The 20271-nt window shown below is 50.0% G+C and overlaps 1 protein-coding gene across 5 annotated transcripts; it reads right to left on the bottom strand.

The window, feature by feature from the left end:
• Positions 1-543: 543 nt before the first annotated feature.
• Positions 544-20173, bottom strand: PURG (purine rich element binding protein G). Of its 5 annotated transcripts, XM_050710578.1 has the most exons (5): positions 20085-20161; positions 18080-18904; positions 3737-3824; positions 2963-3058; positions 544-1682 (listed from the first exon to the last, which is right to left on the bottom strand). In XM_050710578.1, exons 2-5 carry the CDS (start codon positions 18889-18891, stop codon positions 1677-1679), a joined length of 1002 nt encoding a protein of 333 aa, XP_050566535.1. In that variant the 5' UTR covers positions 18892-18904; positions 20085-20161; the 3' UTR covers positions 544-1676. The 5 variants fall into 5 exon arrangements, with proteins under 5 accessions (XP_050566535.1, XP_035399575.1, XP_050566534.1 ...); XM_035543682.2 differs by lacking the exons at positions 2963-3058; positions 3737-3824 and having other exon boundaries at positions 544-1410; XM_050710577.1 differs by lacking the exons at positions 544-1682; positions 3737-3824 and having other exon boundaries at positions 2951-3341.
• Between the last annotated feature and the right edge of the window lie 98 nt (positions 20174-20271).

The following is a 20271-nucleotide window of genomic DNA, read 5'->3' as shown; positions in this document are numbered from 1 at the left end:
CTTTGGACACGATGACATCTCCTTTATAGCTTAGCCTGCAAAAACAACTGTTTCTTTACCAGATTTGGAGTTGCATTCCCTGCAGCACTTTCTCTTTTCTTTTTTTTTTTCTTTTTTTAGTAAGACAGTGTCCTGGTTTCAGGTAGGACAGAGTTAATTTTCCTCCTAGTAGCTGGCAGGGTGCTATGTTTTGGATTAGGATGAGAAGAGCGCTGATAACATGCTGATGTTTTAATTGTTGCAGAGCAGTGCTTACACCAAGCCAAGGACTTTTCAGCTTCTCGCTCTGTCCTGCTAGCGAGCAGGCTGGGGGTGCAGCAGGAGCTGGGAGGGGACAGACCCAGGACAGCTGACCCAAACTGGCCAAAGGGGTATTCCATACCATCTGACGTCATGCTGAACAATATATAGGGGTGGCTAGCCGGGGTGGGGGGGCCGGCTGCTCGGGGATAGGCTGGGCATCGGTCAACGGGTGGTGAGCAATTGCATTGTGCATCACTTTGTACACATTATTACTATTGGTATTATTATTATTATTATTGTTATTATTTTCCCTGTCTTAATAAACTGTCCTTATCTCAACTCACAGGCTTCACTTTCCCGTTTCTCTCCCCCATCCCGGAGAGGGAGGGGGGAGGGTGAGCGAACGGCTGTGTGGTGTTTGGCTGCCAGCCGGGCTAAACCACAACAGACAGCCAGAAGAAACCTATCGCTTGTTAACACAAAGGGTCACCCTCCACAGTGCCGAGGGATGCCTGTGCTGGTGTACACAGAAAATGTTGTTACTGAGCACAAGGGATGCAGGAAGCCCACGCACTGGCTGCATGCTGGCACACTCCGATCCCAAGGACAGAAATGTCCGTATGCTCTCCAGAGTGGCCGCCTTCCTTGGGTGCCAGGCAAGAGTAAGAGTCCCACGAGACAACGAGGGAAGGCTAAAATAGTTGGGCTCCTGTGGTACCCAGAACAGAGCTGTTTTTGTCTTGCCTTTGCAGTTATATCATGATATCCAGTACAGGTGGGAGGTGGTCCCTTGCCCGGCTCAGGTGTCTGCAGCCAGTTGGCAGCGACTGAGGGCCTCCTGGGGCTTCGTGGCTGTTCTTTGCTCACCAGCTTGACACAATCTTGAGTTTCAGGAGCGCTTGCCTCCTGCCTTTTGTCCTGGTCACCAGGAGCAGGGGTGTTGGCGGAGGAGCTCACGAAATGCTGTGGTGAAGGGGCAGTCTCCTGTGAACGTACAGTGCGGCTCCTCCTTCGGTTCATTCTCACCTTTTACACTCTTGAGCCCGGCCAGAACGCCTTCCCCTTGCTGCCATCTTGCCCCAGGTCCCACATGCAGGCTCTGAAGGTCCCTCATCCTAGTGGCTCCCTGCCTTGCCACCCGCTGCAGCAGCCAGAGCCAGCGCAGGACTAGGAGAGAGTGGACAGAAGGTTGGCAGATGCTCAGCTCTTATCTCAACGTCTTCACACCCGCTTTTCTGTGTGCTCATCCCACCTACCTGAATTTATTAACCCACACCGAACCCTTGGGCTGATTCCTAAGCTGACGTGGAAGTGACTTGCTGTTAGGCACAGAGAAAGAAACAACTCCAATGATTCTGCAACAGATTTGAATGTCCAGGGGAGGACGAAATCCTGGCAACGTTTAGCTCAAAACATGTACTTCCAGACTGCAGCTACCTCTGCGTTCAGGGAAACAAAATTACTGTTACGTATAACAAAGGATCGAGGCACAACATCAAGTTGTGGCAAGAAGCAATAGTTGAAGCTCACAGAAATACTTGTAGTAGACACAGAAAATCACGTCCCTGGGGAAGCTGTCATATGCTGACTACAAGCAAGCTTCTGCAGGCTGGAAGTCAGGGGGAAGCAGGTAGTCTACAGTGAGTGCGTGATCAGATCTGCTGTAGGTAACTGCTCCGTGCAACCCTCCTCGAGATGGGAATGGTCACAGAGGGAATGTGCAAGGGTTGCTGTACGGCTGAGTAGCAATTGCTTTGCTGCAGCATGGCCAAAAAGAAAAGAAAATGTCAGTGTAAAGGTTGTGCTCGGAGATGAGCGAGGTTTAGTTCACCTTGTCACACGCAGTGCCTGTTCTCAGCGTCCTAAGCAAGGGGCTGAGCCAAAAAGCCACTTTCCTAATTCTGCCAGGTTGGGGGCATTATTAAAACCGCTCGAATTTTTAAAAGGTCCCTTCGATATTTGGAGGTTAACACAAAAACCTGGCCTATAATCTCTGGGCTGGCAGGAAATGGGACTTCCCCCAGGTGCAGCAGGTCACTGCCACCCGCAGCGAGGGGCACGCAGCGCCCGGGAAGGGCCCAGCAAAAGGCTTTCTCTCGGCAGCCTTTCATGTCTCAGAGAGCTAGCAAAGCGATCACACAACAGGAGACACGCTGTGGCTTTATAGGACTTGAAAATAAAATCACTTTTGATGATTAGGGGGGGAATGGGAGATGGATGTGCTAAATTCACACCAATTGACAACATTCACTTGCCAGAGCGTAGAAAAGAAGCTAAAAACACCTAAGTGGTGCAGCTGAACACAGTTTTAGCGCTAGGCTTTGCGCTTAGCTCTTCCCCTGGCATTTAGCACTGTAAATTTGCTCCTTTTGGAGCTCACAGGACCACGGCCGTCAGCCCCAAACCCCTGCTGAGGAGTGCTGTGATGTGCAGCCTCCGGCCACACCATACACACCGTGTATTTCCCACACACCTGTGTGGGAAGTCTAAGGGATAACCTACAAACGGGACCACTCAGCACCTCGAGCTCAACCACGCCAGCGTGCTGGGAACTGCAGGGACCGCCGCGTTGGTGCCATCAGCACGGCGACCACAAGCGTTAGGTGACATCCCGAGGCATGCGGTTTGGTGGCAATTATGCAGAGCCATTAACGAATGCTGGTGGCTTTCAAGGCGCTCAGTAGTGGGAATTCACCAAAGACAGGATATTCCTACTCACCTCAAGTACCGTGTGCAGTTCTGGGCACCACAGTACAAACAGGACGTGAAACTGGTGGAGAGTGTCCAGAGGAGGGCTACGAAGACGGTGAAGGGCCTAGAGGGAAAGTTGTATGAGGACGCTGAGGTGACTAGGCCTGTTGAGCCTGGAAAAGAGGAGGCTGAGGGGAGACCTCATGGCGGCCTACAGCTTCCTCACGAGGGGGAGGGGAGGGGCAGGCACCGATCTGTTCTCTTTAGTGACCAGTGACAGGACCCGAGGGAATGGTGTCAAGCTGTGACAGGGGAGGTTCAGGCTGGATATCAGGAAGAGCTTCTTCACTGAGAGGGCTGTCGCGCACTGGAACAGGCTCCCCAAGGACGTAGTCATGGCACCAAACCTGTCGGAGTTCAAGAAGTGTTTGGACTGTGCACTTAGTCACATGGTCTGAATTTTTGGGTAGACCTGTGCGGTGCCAGGAGTTGGACTCGATGATCCTTGTGGGTCCCTTCCAACTCGGGATATTTTATGATTCCACTACCTGCACCCACGTAAAATCGTGGCAGAGGACACAGCATAGCTATGTGAGATCTGTCCCTTCAAAAAGCTCTTCACAGAGCTTTCCGGATGGCTCTACCTGAAAACCCGTAACTTCATGAGAACCCAAGCCAAATTGTTGTCTGGACCATGACAGCTCATCCCCGCCACAACCTCTAGCTGGGAAAAACCCTTTGAAAGATGGCAGCAGCGCAATGCTACAGCTTTCAAACTCTTCTGAGTTTATCAGCACCTCACCAAACAGACTGTCCGCAGAGGTAGCTCAGTTCTGCTGTAAATATCTGTTCTGATCAGTGCTACAAAAATCCTGGGAGCGTTCAAAAATCTGGGAGAAAAAAAAGTAACTATCGTGAATGCCTCTCAGCCAGAAATACATCTGTTGACTACGCAGCGAGTTTCATTTAAACCAGAGCAACTGTAAATGCTTGCTTCTGTCTATTTTTACAGCAACAGTCCATAATTTTACTACCAAGAATTTTACACAAGGCTTCAAAATCTATTCCCTATTCCCTCTGGCCCCCAGGCAGCTCTTCTGGCTAACAACGCATGGGGCCGGGCCGAATCTTTAGATTTGCCCAAACGAAAAAAGTAAGATAGGAGTGGATGAGGCACTGCCTTTCTGGATCTGAAAGGCTTCTCTGTGCTCCTGCTGTTAGGTGGACAAACTGCATCCCGCAACAATGTGGGAAAGAGATTGCAAATCTTTACAGGAGCAATTCCAGTCTGACTCCACCTGCCTGAAAGGTGCATCCTTTTCTTGTCCCACCGTAGGAATCAGTGACACAAGGAGTGACTCCGAGTTACCTCCATGGCTGGAAGATGGAGCATGGCCCAAGAGATGGGCTAAGAAACCCATGCCCTTCACAGGGGAAAGCTCAGGGACTGGGATTCCCAGCAGCATGTTGCCCTCGGACATCAGGACGTCTTTCCAGACTGGCAGATGCCAGGACAAGGGGAAGTCTAGGAATTATTTCAAGCCCTCATCACAGATTATTTCCACGTTACGCACTGCAGCACAACATCACAACAACATAACTACATAATTATTGTCTAACAGGGTTTGCTGTCTGCTCTCTTGACTTCTTATGTATGCCTCACGTATACAACCACGTACATACGATGTACTTACATGACAGTGGCAGGGCTGACTACAGATCACAACACACAATTTTAAAAACTTTCCCACTTGTCACATCCATCAACACAAGCGCGGTACTTGAAAATTCCTTCAAACTTCATGAGATGTGTGGGACAAAATGATGTTGCTACTCCTGGCAGAGATCGAGAAGCCACCAGTAAAGTGGAGTAAAGGGCCAGGAGACCAGAGGTGACTGGAAATGTATTTGGTGTGAGTATAGAATGAAATGTCAAGAAAATGATAGGATGCCACCTGCCCCACCTGCTAGAGCTGGTTTGTGGTATTAAGGTCTTGTAAAGGAAGGGCAGCAAAAGTTAGGAGCTACTCCGACTTTATGGGCAAACATATTGGAAACAGCCTGTGAAATTTCTGGAAAGAATGAAGCCCGATTACATTTTAGACCACATTTATCAATGGAAACTTTCTTGAGGAGCACCAGGAGAAATGACTGTGACAACTTGAGCTGTGTATTCCAAACCCCAGGCTGGGGGTTCTGTGCCCAGCGGCTGGGAAAGGCTATTGCAGCACTAACTGCAACCAGGTTACAGTCCTAATAAATTAACCGGGGCTCTGGCCAGAAAGAGAAGGCTTCTTATGTGAAAACAGCATCATCTTCTTGGAAACTACTCAGTGTTCATCTTCAAAGGGTTCTTATTGTCATAACACCAGCAGAAAAAGCCTCCTCTGGCATGCCAAAAGAAAATCGCTATCTTCACTTTCAGTTCCTGCCGAATTCCCACCCTGCAGTGTCTCATTTGACAGTCAGAGCTGATTCCCCACTGCTGGCCAAGCAGTTGCTTCTCATACTTGGGAGAAGTCCCCCAGAAGAGCCACGGGGCTGCTCTCCTTTAAGTCCCTCACCCACAAAACTGAAGACAAGCCCTGCGAAATGTTCAGCACCACCATCTGGCGTGGGCTGAGGCCACTGCTCAACCTGCCAGTCTCCATCACCCCTCCTCTGCCTGAACCCACGGGCTGCCTCGGGCTTTGCATTTGCACTCGAAGCTCTCGGGAGGCGAGATGACCTTTCTACATCAGACAGTTCCCAAACACAGAGCAACATAGCTAAATCCTCGACATTCCTTGACCTCCCCCAGCATTTAAAGCTGGCTGAAGACTGGTGAGGAAAGCTCTCCTCTGGTGCAACGCAAGCCTTCGGTGCCAATGTCAAACTTGGCCACCTGGGAGCCCGAGAGTCCTCTGGTTTGCTCCTGGCTGCGAAGCCATCAGGGGCTGCTGCTGCTGGTGTGAGACGTGCTTCGGCTCACCCTTTAGGACATCAACGCCGAACAGCATGGATAATTAATTTATGTTAAAAATACCACGGCTGCATTGGCACATTCCAGCCTTTCCCATAGGAAGAGGATGAAAGAAAGAACAACTGCGGTGTGACAGATGTTGGTCATATGCTTAAACGCGCTTCTGGAAGGCGCTCAGATATGTTTGTCAAGTGATTAGAGCGGTGCGAGAGCCTGCACGGAATGGGAGGCACTGCTTTATGGCTATACCTACACCGAACTGTCAGATCACCTTGCAATAAAAATGTTACTAAGGAAAATCCAATTAACTTTCAACACAGATGAAGCTTCTGGGAGTTGGGAGAAAAAATTAAAACCCAGCACTTTTCAAGCAGTTATCTCGCATCGCTGGATGGGCACTGCTCGAAGTGCAGCTTGGAAAGAGGTGGCGACACGACCACATTATGACAAGCTCGTCGAAAGGCTTTCTGAGCAGCCCGACACGTAGCCACTGCCCAAGAAATAAGAAGAGGTGCCTAAAACCGGTGTGGAGAAAGCAGGAACAGCCCAGGTAGGAGACAGAACTGTCTGAGAGTGAACATCAACATTGAATATCTTGCTAAATTAAAAAAAAAAAAAAGTATTTCACCCATGGAGTACAAGATATTTCCATTGCCTACTCAGAGCAGTTGCAGTTGTTTGACACTCCTGACAATGCAAGGTGATTTGCAGCCAGATTTTCAAATACCTTGAAAGGCAAAAACCCCACGGTCACACCTTTTCCATTAGAAATACTGATCCAATGTTGGTTTCTTTTTCAGGTCCCGATGATGAACTGATGCTTCAAATCTGTTTAAAGCAGAACGAGTTCTTTGTGTGTTGAGTGTTTTACTGCTGAAAGGATCATGGAAAACAGAAATTTGTGTTGTTGGCCAGTTTTGCTTTGAGACCCCAATTTTTATCAAACAAATAGCAGCAATGCTAACACTACAGAAAACCAGAAATCCCATCAATGTAAGGTGAGGAGGGAATGACAGAACACAAGCGCAAACAAAAAATGGCAGGAGAAGCAGAAGAAACACAGATGAATGCCAATTTAAAACAAAATTTTCTTAAAATTGGCAAAATTCAAGTAAGTACGTTGGTGACTTTGAATTATTGCATGATGAAAATAATGTTTTACACTGTTATGCAACAATCCCTGGGAGGTTTGGGACGCAACACAAAGCCTGTATTTCAAACTAAATTGGCACAAGCAGCCACTAGGTGCATTCTTCTGTCTGTGCCTAAACAGGTATCTTGTTAGTGCTGGAGGAGACTCTTACACCTTGAATACCACGGTTTATTCAGTATCATTTCTCCCGACAGTTAGACCATGGGCAGCTTCTGAGGCTGATTTGCAGGAACACATTTTTTCCTCTCCCTCACATACTACTGGTTAACCCAAGCCTGTGGGTGCCTACAAAGAAAGCCTACAGACAGGAACATATCTTGAGCTCGTGACCACTGAAGCAATCCAAATATAAATATTGTGAAGATGGGGAGGGTGTCAATGAAAATAACTTTTATATTTAGGAGAAGGCCTGTTGATGGGCTATTTTTTCTATGTCCTATTCAGAAATAAGCAAAGGCATGAATGTTAGCTGGTGTTCTGCCACTCTACCGTGCACAAAAGAAGATTGATATTGCAAGGCTTTGTGGAAAATGTGTACTGTAGTATCTTAACAGTCCAGATTTTCTAGAACTATTAAAGAAGGGCAAGAACTACTGTTTAGACTCTGTATAGCCTACTCAGACTCAGAAAAAGCAGGGAGAAACAAAAGTCAGCAGCTGGAAAAAATCACAGCCTCGAGGAGGAGCAGGTTATGATTTCTACAATTAGCCTGTTTGATTAGTAACACAGTCAATCTGGTGGGATGTATCAAGAGAGGTCCCGATGAGTTCTGCCTGCCCTAGGTACTGCTCTCTTCCACATGTGGATGGATGATTTGATGATGGGTAAGAATCATTTAACCTGCAAACGGTGCATCCCTGGGAAGGACCGTGAGCTCTAGGAGGAATGGGATTAGAACTGAAACTGCTCTTGACAAGGTCAAGAAATTATCTGAAAAGAAACGAGATGCAACTTGGTCAAGGTAAATGCAAACTTCTGTGTTACAGCAGAAAAAAGCCTCTGTTCAGATGAAGGGTGAGAAATGAGTGCCTTTGTCTTAGCTCTACGAAGATGACCTGGGAGGATGCAGACTTACAAACAGGGCTCAAGTCAGCAAGTATGTTGTTGAAAAACCCAGCATGCTGGGTGTATAAAATCTTAAATTGTTTGTGCTCCTTCTGCTCGAGGCTGGTAAGATGGCAGCACATGTATTTCTCCCGATTTTGGATTCTCTAATTCCGGGTTCAGGACAGACAGACTGATCAGAAGGAGTTTAGAGAAAGCAGCAAAAACATGATGAGGGCTACAAACTACCCTTGGTGGAAGGCTCTGAATGTGCTTAGAAGAGGATGCAGAAGAGACCGGAAAAGTCTTTAACTATGTATAAGAGCTGCAAGCAAGGAAGGGAACGAACTGCTTCCATAACTCTTCTTGAGAATGTGGCCTGTGAGACAAAAAGGGACAGAGGAAGATGGTAGCACAGGAAACACAGGCTGGACAGGAAGAAAAGGATCTAACAGCAAGCAGGGTGAACCATGGAAACCATGTCTAGGAAGGATGGTGAATATCCAGCACTGGAGGTTTAAGAGAGCAGATTTTTCCACATTGTTTAACTTGGAAGAAATACAGGTGTTTTTTGTTGTGTAGACCCTGAAATATACCATCAGAGGTGGCCCCACAACAGCAAAATTAAAGTTTAATGTCAGGTCAATCACTGCCTTTGTACCTTTCTGCAGCCTGAGTGCCAGCCAGGCTGAGAATCAGTGTGAGGAAGGGTTTAGCTAGTCCCACCCTTTGCCCAGGGGACCACTGCTGATGTTCTCTCGAGGTCCCTTATAGCCTTACGTAATGTAAAACTTCCCCTCGTCCCCCTCACCCTTAGACTTCTTCATCCTTCTTCCTTCCTGGGAAGATGCTGTGAGGTGGAGTTCTCGTACGACTTGTGAGATGCCATTCAGGACCAAAAAAACCCCAAATCTATTTAACAACCAAGTGTCTTTGGCAAGAAGACAGTATACCAGTGTAGTTTCATACAAAACAGCAGAGAAAAAAAAAGTTGGAAAACTGAGCAAAAGTCAGAAAGTGCCAGAATTAAGGATTTTCTGAATAACCTTAATTCTGACCTTCGGACATGTGCATAGAGTTTAAATCTGCAATCTCTTACGACTGTCCCTTCCCCTCTAGATTATGGATGTCTTTTTGATTCACTGTTCTGCATGTAACCCAAGCCTTACCTACGTGTACCTTCCAAACACTGCAGACATATCTACTCAGTGTGTTGCACCCAGAATTTCATCTTACTTTGCTTTTGGAGATCATCACTATTGACCACAAAAACTGCAATGCCAAATGAACTCAACTTTCTCATACCCTGATGAGGTAGGGAGGTATCGTTCACCTCATTTTATCAGTGGGGAACACAGGCACAGGCAGAATAAACTACTGGGAGGCCCAGCTTGCGATGCTGACAGATTTTGCGGAGTACCTGCAGTTATTGCAGCACTTCACTTCTTCAAAGCACAGCTCTCAACAGCCACTAACACTGCCTGCTCCTGTAGAGCAGACCTCCGAGTACCTACAGCAGTGTCCGGGAACAGAAAGTCTACACCGGTGGCGATCACCTGCAAAGAGCCTTGCTAAAAATGACACAAACCCTTTCTTGCAAAGACGGCGCAGAACGCGTTTCTGGAAAGCTGCTTTCTCAGCAGGGCCGTCCTTTCTTTCCCTCTAGTTCCCTCCAACCTTCCCTGTACCTTCCTTATGCAGCGCGAACGAGCAGCTGCCCTAAAGGCAAAACCATGCTCCCTCACACAGCTCCCACTGGCTCCTGCAGCGAGAAAAGCACACGCGATGCTGCGAAAACTGAGATGGCATGAGCAACCTTTGCAGGCAACCAACACCTGTCTGTTCCCCTACGCTTCTGCACATAGTCCTGGCCAAGCCCAGGCCCCCTCCAGCATGGTAAAAATGAAGTTACCTGAGTCTTTGAAAGCAAAGTGGAAAAGCAGCAATGTCCTCAGCTGGATCCGCTTGGCCCTGATGGGGTCCGTCAGTGAGACTCAGCGCTTCAAGTCCACAGTGCTGCATAGTCTTGGGCTGGCAGGTGACCCAGTAGCAGGCTGTTACCGCCAGACAGACGTGCCCAAAGAGGAGCGAGACAGGGCCAAGGAGACCCAGCCTGGTCCCTGAGAGCAGAGACAGGGCTTGGGCTGCCTGCCTCTCCTCGAGTTGCTGCAGGAACACAGGCACCGGCGCTGGCAGTGCCACCTCTTCCCCTACCGCAGGCAGCACTCGTCGTGCTCTGTGACTCCCCGGAGCACGAATCCTGTCCTTGCTTCCCTCCACCCCCTCCTGCCTATTCATTCCTCTACCTTGGTGGGAAGCGCTCGTCTCTGCTCTCACTCCCCCTCTCCTGCTGCTTCTTGCCAACAAAATGTGCTGAGAACAACGACCAGATGGGAATACTTGCAGGAGCCTGAGGTTAACCCGCGCCTTTTATCCCACATCGTCTCTGCTGTTCTGAAATGGAGATTCTATTGCACGCAATTTGTAGTGTAAAGATCTACCGTTAAGAGTATGTTATGCTGATATTGCTTGCGAAATCTATCTCCCTGCTTGTATTGCACATTGAACATATCTGATACGGATAACAGAACAGACGACAGCTAAAATTTTAACGTACCAAAAGTGAAAGACCTATTGGAAACAGGAAAAAAATACTATTTTATATATTTATGCATATATATATATATATATATATAACACTCCTCTCTCCCTTGCCTCTATGTTAAACAGTGTGTCATGTATATAAACTCACAGATGTTGTATCAGCACTGTGCTTGGTGGGGCTAGGCAGAGAGCCTTAGCTTTCGCTGTCTTCCAGCAGCTGACATGAAGGGTGATCGTTTCCTCAAATTAAATCTGTGCAGGGCAAATTATCAAGATTATAAAACAGCTAGACACAGAGTCCTTCTGCCTGCGGGAGGGACTTGCCCCACAGTGTCTGAGCAACCTATCTAACTAGCACATCTCTGCCCAAAAGCTCGGACGCAGGAGCTGTTGCTCCTTCCTGTTCGATATCAGTGTATAGCACAGGGCTGAACACCTAAAGGACAGTGTACGTCTCTGTAAAGAATTTACAGCAGCCACTTTCTAAAGAGCTAGCGATTTCCACGTGCCGGGTGAAGCATTTCAAGGTAGCCTGTCGAGTAGGGAGATGACCACAAAGTCATTAGTGAGAGCTTCGCTGAGGTGGCAGCCAGGCGCCTCGACATGGGGTCAGTACTGCTGGAGACGGTACAAACAGAAAACACGTTCAGCACACGCAAAAATACCAGAATGTAACACCAGTGTATGGATTTCTAGAAGTTAAGGGAAAGAAAAGGCCCCCCGAGGCTGTGGGTTTACATTTCACAGGGCACCTCGACACGCGGCAGGAACAACCTAATCACATTCATCGCAGAAATGCCAACGCGCCGTCCAAGGCCTGAAACCTCAGCGTATGCTTTGACATTTCTAGAAAACCAATTCTTAATCAATGTCTCCTATGACTTTCATTAATGTTATTAAAGAAAGAAAGAAAAAAGACGTAAGATTTCTCTGCGGAAGAAGCCAGAGGCCTGGCTTCTCCCGAAGCGCCGGCAAGAAAAGCTACCTGATAATTCCTGCCATTTGTTCCCCTGCCACGTATCATTAGGGGCACACCGGTGGAAATGCACCGCTGTGCTCTGCGCGCTGCCACAGCCGAGCTCCAATCGTCAGGAACCCTCCGAGCTCTCCGTACCCACCGATGACACCCTGGGGAGCTCCCGGTATCTTATTTTAACACGATGCTTTAAAATAGCGTTGCCTTTGCGGAGATACAGGTGGGGAAAGCAGCACGGGTGTGACAAAATATCAGGAAGAACAACTCCATTACAATGACAACTGGTAGCACCAGGATTATCGTGTAAAAATTGGTGTCAGCTGATTAAAGCTTCTGTGGATTTTGGAGAAACAGAGCAGCAGAAGATGTGGCTTCAGCTTTTTTCCCAAATGCCTGAGCCCAGGAGCACCTCGTACCCTGTCAGGGCTGTTTTCCTGTTATCCTACGGATTTCAGCCGTTTTTAGGCAAGGCCGAATTACCACGAATGCCCACTGCTTGTGTGCGCACAGCCCCGGCAGGCCAAGAGATAAGAAGCTGCAAGTGTCTCAGGCGTGGAGGGAAGCTGCAAAGCTTCATGAGAACCAGGCCCCGCATGGGCCTCATGTTGGACTCCCACAAAGGAGAGCAAAGCATGTCAGGTGGGTCTTGCTTCTCCAGCTACTCCCATCTGCTTGGTTTTGCAGCCATGCGATGGAAATTTCATGGCTCCCGATGAAAACGACAGGACAGTGGGGTCAACAAAAGACATTGCTAGTGGTAGCGTGAATAATGTACAGGAGACAAAGCCACTGCTGAATGGAGACGATGCCCTACAGCCCTATCAGCAGAGAAACCATGAGGAAACACCACGTGCACAGGTGACAAGGAGCACAGCTTCAGCCTGGGGACACTTCAGGCCTCTGCCAGTGTCCTTGTCCAAGGGGACACAGCCCGAGGTCCCAGCCCACAGCTAGGAGAGCACAGCAGGCCCGCAGCGGTCCAGGTGCTGGATGTACTCGCTACCACATGCATCTGTAGCTCTGCCACTGTGATATTCGCAAGATTTCTGCCGAAAGCATCCATACAGAGGACTAAAGCAAGGAGCTTGTGCTATGTTCAGTGTAGCCTTTACTTCCAGTCTTACTTGGGTAAAGTAGGCATCTCAGATACAAGCTTTGTTTAAAAGAAATGGACGGGCAAGAGGGGAAAGGCAGATTTTAGACAACACAACTTGTTAAATAATTAAAAATAAAGGACATTTTAATTTTGGAGGAAATAGCATAGAAAATTAAATGGAAAGCATACTTTTCTTTAAGAATTACTTTATAAATTGTATATATATACCGTATGTACAGCAAAAAGTATGAATGCAATGAAACTAAAACCTGTTTATTCATTAATTTTTCACAGGGTGCAAAGTCTGCACAATAAAAATACACGCTAATAACCCCTTTTCTGCTAGAAAAATTACTACGCTTGGCTAAAAGGGCTGCAAGTCTAGCCAGCAGCAGGCTTCCTAGCGACTACCAGGCACCTTCCCCATGAGCTCAGGTCATGCCACCAGGCCATGGGAGACAAATGGTACCACCATTAGACTACAACATCAGGAAAAAAACAGATGCCAAAGCCGATTTTGATAATTGCTTGATGTTTTTTGTTTTGTATAAGGGACAGTTTTTGAATACTTCCAACGGCATATTTTATGAACATTATAATAATAATGGTTTGCGGTGGATTTTGAAATGGCACGACGTGGCCCGCAGCGCAGCAGTTGGCTGTTACCTGCAGCTCTTGCTCTGCCTGCACAAGGCCTCGCAGGAAGAGTTTTGCCTCCTTTAGCCTACGTTTCCCCTTGCAGCCTTGCTGGAAACCTAAGAGATGAGATGAGTGCTTAAGAGCAGAAATCTTAAAAGGGCCGAGATAAGCAGCAAAGAGCTCTCAGTGAAATAACGCGTTTATCCAAACCGCTAGTAGGAGACACTGCCTCTTGAGCCCCATCTTTTTAGTCTGTGTACTTCAGATAAATAGATTATTTCGCTACGAGCTACTACAGGCTAGAATATACTCACATAAATATATTAATGCCTACACGTGAATATGAACTTTTATATATTGAATACATATAAGGAACACGACAAAGAGCAGATTGCCGCCACCGCTGCCTCTCTTTGGGTGAAGTTCACGAGAGGTGATGCAGGGAGGCTGGGCCGGCTGCCTGGATTTTTGTCACCTCCTCCGTAGTGCCACACAGGGAACCTGACCACAGAAAGCCTTCCAACCTCCAGCCAGCACACTCGCCTGCTAGTCCTTCACCGAGAAAGGCCGTGGGCTGAGGCCAGTGGTGCAGGGGAAGCCCCCGCAGCCCCTTCCACCCGAAACAAACCCGTGAGGGACAGCATGAGTGTCTGCTCTGATGGAGGGGAAAGCCGAGCACGACAACTTGGCTTTGTAAAACTATCTCCATGAAAAACTCCTTTTTAAGCCTTGGCATCAACGTTCAGGGCCGGGTTCAGAGCTGCTGGGGAGCCGCAGCGAGTGGCGGAGCCGCCAACAGCTGAGGATGCTCTGGAGCTCTGCAAACTGCATCTCAACATCCCGCCTCGAAGGGGCCGGGAGGGTCCACACCGCCATGCCTGTCCCCCTTACACGGGAACAGAGCTGGGTCAAGCGAGCACAACAGGTCTGTACTAGACACAGGCATGTGGGATACGACCTCTTCCAGAATTAGACTACGCTGCTGAAGCACCCCTTGCCAGGCCGGTGGCAGAGACGTGCCCCTAGTATTTACACAATATAAAGTGCATTAGGATTTCATTATTGAACTGACAGACTTTCTGCCCGGACCACACAATTTTGAAACAGAGGTGAGGGCTTTCATAGGAAATTCTCTTGTGAGAAAAGAGGTTCAGACTGGTGCTCTTCACCCTGTCCTCCTAGAATTGTTTTTGGCCGTTCTTTCTAGTGCAAATAAGCTTGTGTTTTCTCAAGTTTAAGGGACATGGCAGTTTTAGGGCACAGAGCATGAACACTTCAAATGCATGAGGAATTCAGCATTCGCAGCACTGCAATGGGCCCTTCGGCGCACAAGCAGCCTACATTACTGCTGCTCTCGGAGGTCGAAAGCGCACTGCCAAAAATAATGAGGAACCCGTTTCCAAACCTAACCGGTACAATCTTGCATTGCTACATTTTGAGTTAGTCTGTATTATCCTCCAATGACAATATCTGCAAGCATCAGTGCTATACATTTCCGTGGAAACCCGTCGTTAGTGGTTTACCCATTGGTAGTCGGCTATGAACTTGGAGATCCCGATCCAGTTTCGGATACTAAGGTGCATCCCGCGCGGGGAGTACATGCATTAGTGAATCCCATGGGACCCAGCCCTGCCCCACAGCCAGCAGGCACCGAGTTCCTGGGTGCTATTCACAATCACTAATGCAATCAGAAGGCCAATTAATTAACACAGGAAAAAGATTTTAAAAAAGAATGGTTTAAACGCACGCTGATAACCAGCCTAACTAAGGTACAGCCAGCTGCACTTAGTTACCCTTTCGTCAAAGTGCCAAGTGGGCAGCAATAAGGAAAGCCATTTTGCATCTTGCCTTTTTTTTTTTGTTTGTTCAACAGTGAAGAAAATAGGCCTTTTCAATCGCTTCGCCCGTTGTGACTCTTCTCCTCACTAACAGCAAAGGAACAGAAGGAATGCATGACCATCTACAACACACCTAACCGAGGCAGATTCCAACACAGGAGCTTTCACGACGCGTGGAGGCAAACGGGGGCGCGGACTGGAAGATGTCAAGCACGTAGGGGAGGAACGCCACACGGGCACGGGAAGGCGAGCGTAAAAGGGTTGTACATTCATAGCTCCAGGTGGCTGCAATCTGCGGCAAGTTCCTCCTTACTCCAGGCACTGTGACGGGCAGCAGCAGCCAGAGATGCGCTCGCTTGCGTATCCGTGACTCTTTTGCTAAATTCTGGTTTCACACCAACACTAGGACATGAAGTTATTTTAATGGTTTTTTTTTTTAATGGACCTGTCAAAAACATTGTGAGCAAAACCCTAAAAGCAAAGATGAACCGGCACCCCACATCGCCTCCAGCTGGTTCACCGTGGTCCACTAGCAGTTCCAGTGGTGGAATGACAAAATCCCTTACAGACTTGAAAAAGTACCTGAAAGAGCAATCTGTGCAGAAACGGATGGTCACTGTGACACTAAGCCAAATGTTTGCTTGCTGTAACTGCAATATGTAGTTTACAAACAGGGGGAATCACCTAAAACAGTGAAATTAACTTTCTTACTTCCTGTCACAACTGTAACATTTCCTAAAGGTTCTTTGGTGACTTTGGTGCAAGCTTTTTTTTTTTTTCTTTTTTTTTCCTTTTTTTTTTTTTTTTTTTAAAGTTAAAACAGATCGACTATCGTTAGTACCCAAACTAAAGTCCAGATTATCCTCTTAGTTCCCACCCCCCGCCTCCCCAGCTTTTCTTGCTATGGTTAATGTCGTAACAGGCAATAGCTTTTGGATTTAGCGTGGCCGTGCAGTGTGCAGGTGGGTCCAGACTAAGAGTGAAAACGGTCTGGTTGCAGATAAATACCTTTCTGAACAGATTAAAAAAAAAAAAGGAATGGTTGGGTCGGAAAACAGCTGGTCCACATGCACACCAGGCCACTCTGCAAAAAAAAAAAAACAATTCAAATGATTACAAATATCTGACTAGACAGAGCAACGCATTCTTCAAAAAAATCTTAAAGGTGGGCAATGCATTATTTAAAAGACCTGGAGCTCAACCAAATGCTCACTGCCTTCAGGAGGGAAGGAACCGGTCACCCAACAGCTGAAAAAGACCCCAAAGTTACACGCATTTCGAAGAAATGACCAAGAATTTTCAAAGTCTTTCTTCAAGCCTGCTAAACTCTACGCACTCTCCCTCCAGGCAGAGGAATACTCTTGCAGGGACTGCAAAGGTTCAGGCTGCAGGGCCACCAGTAGGACTTTGTGCTGCAAGGTGAGCAGCCAGACGCCGAATTGCTCCGTTATGGCCCCAGCTGTGACATGGGGTGGGAAGGGGGTGACGGTAGGGCACGGATATTATCATACGGTAATAACATCTGCAAAACCGAACTGACAGAAAACCTGACACAGCCTTAACCACGGCTTTGAAAACGCGCTACAGATCAATATGACAGAGATGCATTTTTATAGGAATCAAGCGGTGCACCAAACCCCCCAAAGGCCTTTCTCTCAGCAGGAGGAGAGAAACGCCCAGCTGTCGTCCTCGTGCGTGTAACACCAACCGCGTTAATCTCACTTTTGGGAGGGAACCCTGGAACCTCGATCACAGCAGCCATCCAGCCTCAGAAAACCCGCTCCGCAGCCGCCTGCTGGAACCCACAACACCCCGCATACAAAAATAGCTCTTGAAATTTTGAGAAACGCGTTAAAAAAAAAATCATCAGCCTCGTGTGGGCAGAGCACGTAGATGAAGAGTGGGTTATTACTCATTGCCGTTAATTCGGAAGGCTTAGCACTCGAGCACAGCTTCGCTGTCCTGGGATACTCGGGTCATTCCGTTAGCACAGGACTATGAGGTTATTGACAAATCTTCCGCTCTCCACCAGCACATCATAAAGGTCTGACTGGTTATCGAGATTTCACCCATATCCTTTCAAACTCAGCAACCAGCAGGTCCCAATTTTCAAACGTCTACCTCTCCTCATACATGTATGAGCAATTAATACGGGCTTGGTTTTTGTACGAGGTGCCCTATAGCTAAGTTTCTCAGCCTTTTGACTGAGTACGGACAGAATTCAGTTCCAGAAAACTTGTCATAAGCAGAAACTGATACATTTCAGCATGAGGGTTGGTTTTTTTTTGTACCATGCTGAAGTGCAATACAAGCCTTATCTAGACTATTTAAAGGTCAGAATGCTGTTTTTTTTTTTTGTGCTGATACGCATACTTCCATAGTCTTCCACACTTGAAGAAGCTGACTCATACAGACTCGGGAGGTTGTTACTTTCGTGAGAAATACAGAGATGTTTTGGGCGTAATTTAGCACGATAACCAGACTCCCGCAATATTATGTACTGGAGTTAGTACGAGCTACCGGAAAGGACTTTACAAAACAACGGGGCAACTTCAAATGACTACAAATCAGTCCCTCTCACCAATTTCTGCTTTTTGTTTAGTTTATTTTGCCAGACGGCCAGTCCAATGCACTCTATTCGAGACCCTCTTGCTCTTCACCACTGTCCCCTCTGACATCCATCCTTTTTTCTTTATGGCTGTTGTAAATTCTCCTCATCTCCTCTTCATACTTGATAAAATTTTCCCCAAACCTTGTCCATGCTTTGTATGGAACCGTGATGGTGTTACGGTAGGGTGGCCTCACCTCACTTACCTTCAGAAAGATGCCATACCTGTTGGATCCCACATCAAAGTAGAACCGCTTGTTGTCCACCCGGAACGAGGTGCCCTCGGGGAGCTCGGGGGGGTCGTCGCCCCCGCCCCTGCGATCGTCGATGTCCCCCTCGCCGTACTCTTCAATCAGCTGGACCAAAGCATCCCTGAACTCAATCATCCCTTGCGCTGGAAGGACAATAGTCTGCTCCTGTCCCAAGCCGTGGCCGAAATAACCGATCATGCCCGGTCCCCTGCTCATGGTTTGCCTAATCCGCAAGAAGCGCCCCCGCTGGTTCTCCTTCAGGTCGAGGTAATACTTCCTGTTGTCCCTCTCTATGTACTCCGTTTTGAGGACGCTGTGAGGGTGCTCTTCGGAGCCCACAGACCCCGGGGGCGAGGGCGGCGGGTGCTGCTGGCGCCGCCTGGAATGCTGCTCCTTGCCATTGCTGTGCTCGTGCCTGTGGCCGCCCTTCAGGCCCAGGTGGGCGTAGTGCTCGATGAAGTCCCCCAGGCAGTCCTTCAGCTCGGCGGCGACCGACAGGGAGAGCGTCAGCTTGCTTTTCCTGATGTTGTCCTGCCTGCCTCGCCCTATCCACACCTCCGCGATCTTCAGGAAGCGGCCTCGGGAGCTCTGCTTCACGTCCAGGTAAAACCGCTTCTTCTGGATGTCCACCCTCTTGGAGGCCAGCTCCTGGATCTCCATGCAGCCCCCCTGCGAGGGGGCCGGGTAATGGTACTGCTGCTGGGACTGGGAGTAAACGCTCCTGTGCAAGCCGGAGCCCCCCAGGTTCCTTCCTCCTGCGCCTCCTCCTCCTCTCCCTCTTTCCATCTTTACCAATCAGCTGGAAATAACACACAACAGACACACAGATGACAACAGCAGCACCAGGGGCCTGCTACGCTCCTCGCCGCGGCTCCGCTCGCCGCTGCTCCCCCTACCAAGCCTCCCGCCCGGCACCGCCATCCCGCTCCCCGCTCGGCCCCGTGCCCAGCGTCCCCCCGGAGCCCCGTCCCCACCACGCTGCGTGTCCCCCCCCCTCAGCGGCACCGAGCGCCCCGGTTCGGCCTCCCGGCACCTCCCGTGACCTCCCCACCTTGGCGCTGACGGGCACCCATGGGGGTGCCCCCACCCCGGTGCCCCCCCCTCCCTGCCCTGCAGACCTCCCCGTGCCCCCAGCCCACGCGCAGTCTCCCCCCACGGACCCCACGTCCCTCACCCAGCCCGTGCCCTCCGGGGGTGCCCCCGGGGGCCCCCCCAGCACACCGTGAACCCTCTCCATACCCACCCGTGGGTGCCGCACCTCCTGCCCCCCCGGTGCTCCCCAGCATGGCCCCCTGCCCCCCAGCACCGCATCTCCCCCCCCTCAGCGCCCCCACCACTGCCTCCCAGCGGAGCCTCTCCTGCCCCCAGTACCACATCTCCCCCCTCCCCGTAGAGCTTCCCCGGCCCCCCGGCACCACATTTCCCCCCCCAGTGCCCCCAGCAGAGCCTCCCACGACCCCCCAGTGCGCCCCAGCACTGCATTTACCCCCCTAGCATCCCCAGTAAAGCTTCCCCTGCCCCCCAGCACCACATTTCCCCCCTCAGTGCCCCCAGGGCTGCCCCCAGTTCTTTCAGTGGAGCCTCTCCTGACCCCCCAGTGCCCCCCAGCACCGCATCTCCCCCCAGCGGAGCTTCCCGTGCCCCCCAGCACCACATTTCCCCCCTCAGTGCCCCCAGGGCTGCCCCCAGTACCCCCAGCAGAGCCTCTCCTGACCCCCCAGCACCACCGTTCCCCCCCAGTGCCCCCACTGCTGCCCCCCAGCTCTGCACTTCCCCCCAGCAAAGCCTCTCCTGCCCCCCCAGTGCCCCCTAGCACTGCTTTTACCCCACAGCGCTCCCAGCAGAGCCCCCCCAGGCCCCCAACTCCGCCCCCCGCTGCCCCCAGTACAGCCCCCCCAGCGCCCCATTTCCCCCCCAGTGCCCCCAGTTCGCCCCCCAGTGCCCCCAGCTCCCCCCCCCCAATCTCCCCCCCTACTCACCCCGTAGCGCCCATCGCCGCCGCTGCCCTTCAACCGGCGGCCCCGCCGCCCCCCGCCGCGCAGAGCCCGGGGCTGCCGCACCCCCGCCGCCCCGCCCCGCCCCGCCACGGCCCCGCCCGGCGGAGAACGGCGGCGGCGGAGACACAGCGGTGGGCGCCGCCGGCCCGCCCGGCCCCGGGACTACATT

This window comes from Cygnus atratus, chromosome 4, assembly GCF_013377495.2.
Source record: "Cygnus atratus isolate AKBS03 ecotype Queensland, Australia chromosome 4, CAtr_DNAZoo_HiC_assembly, whole genome shotgun sequence".
Taxonomy (NCBI): Eukaryota; Metazoa; Chordata; class Aves; order Anseriformes; family Anatidae; genus Cygnus; species Cygnus atratus.
The sequence above is the reverse complement of the archived record's forward strand: the minus strand, read 5'-3'. Positions and strand labels throughout refer to the sequence as shown.

Bases quoted from the DNA above. Each gene is read 5' to 3' on its own strand.
- PURG (XM_035543674.2), bottom strand. From the start codon at position 18,891: ATGGAAAGAGGGAGAGGAGGAGGAGGCGCAGGAGGAAGGAACCTGGGG.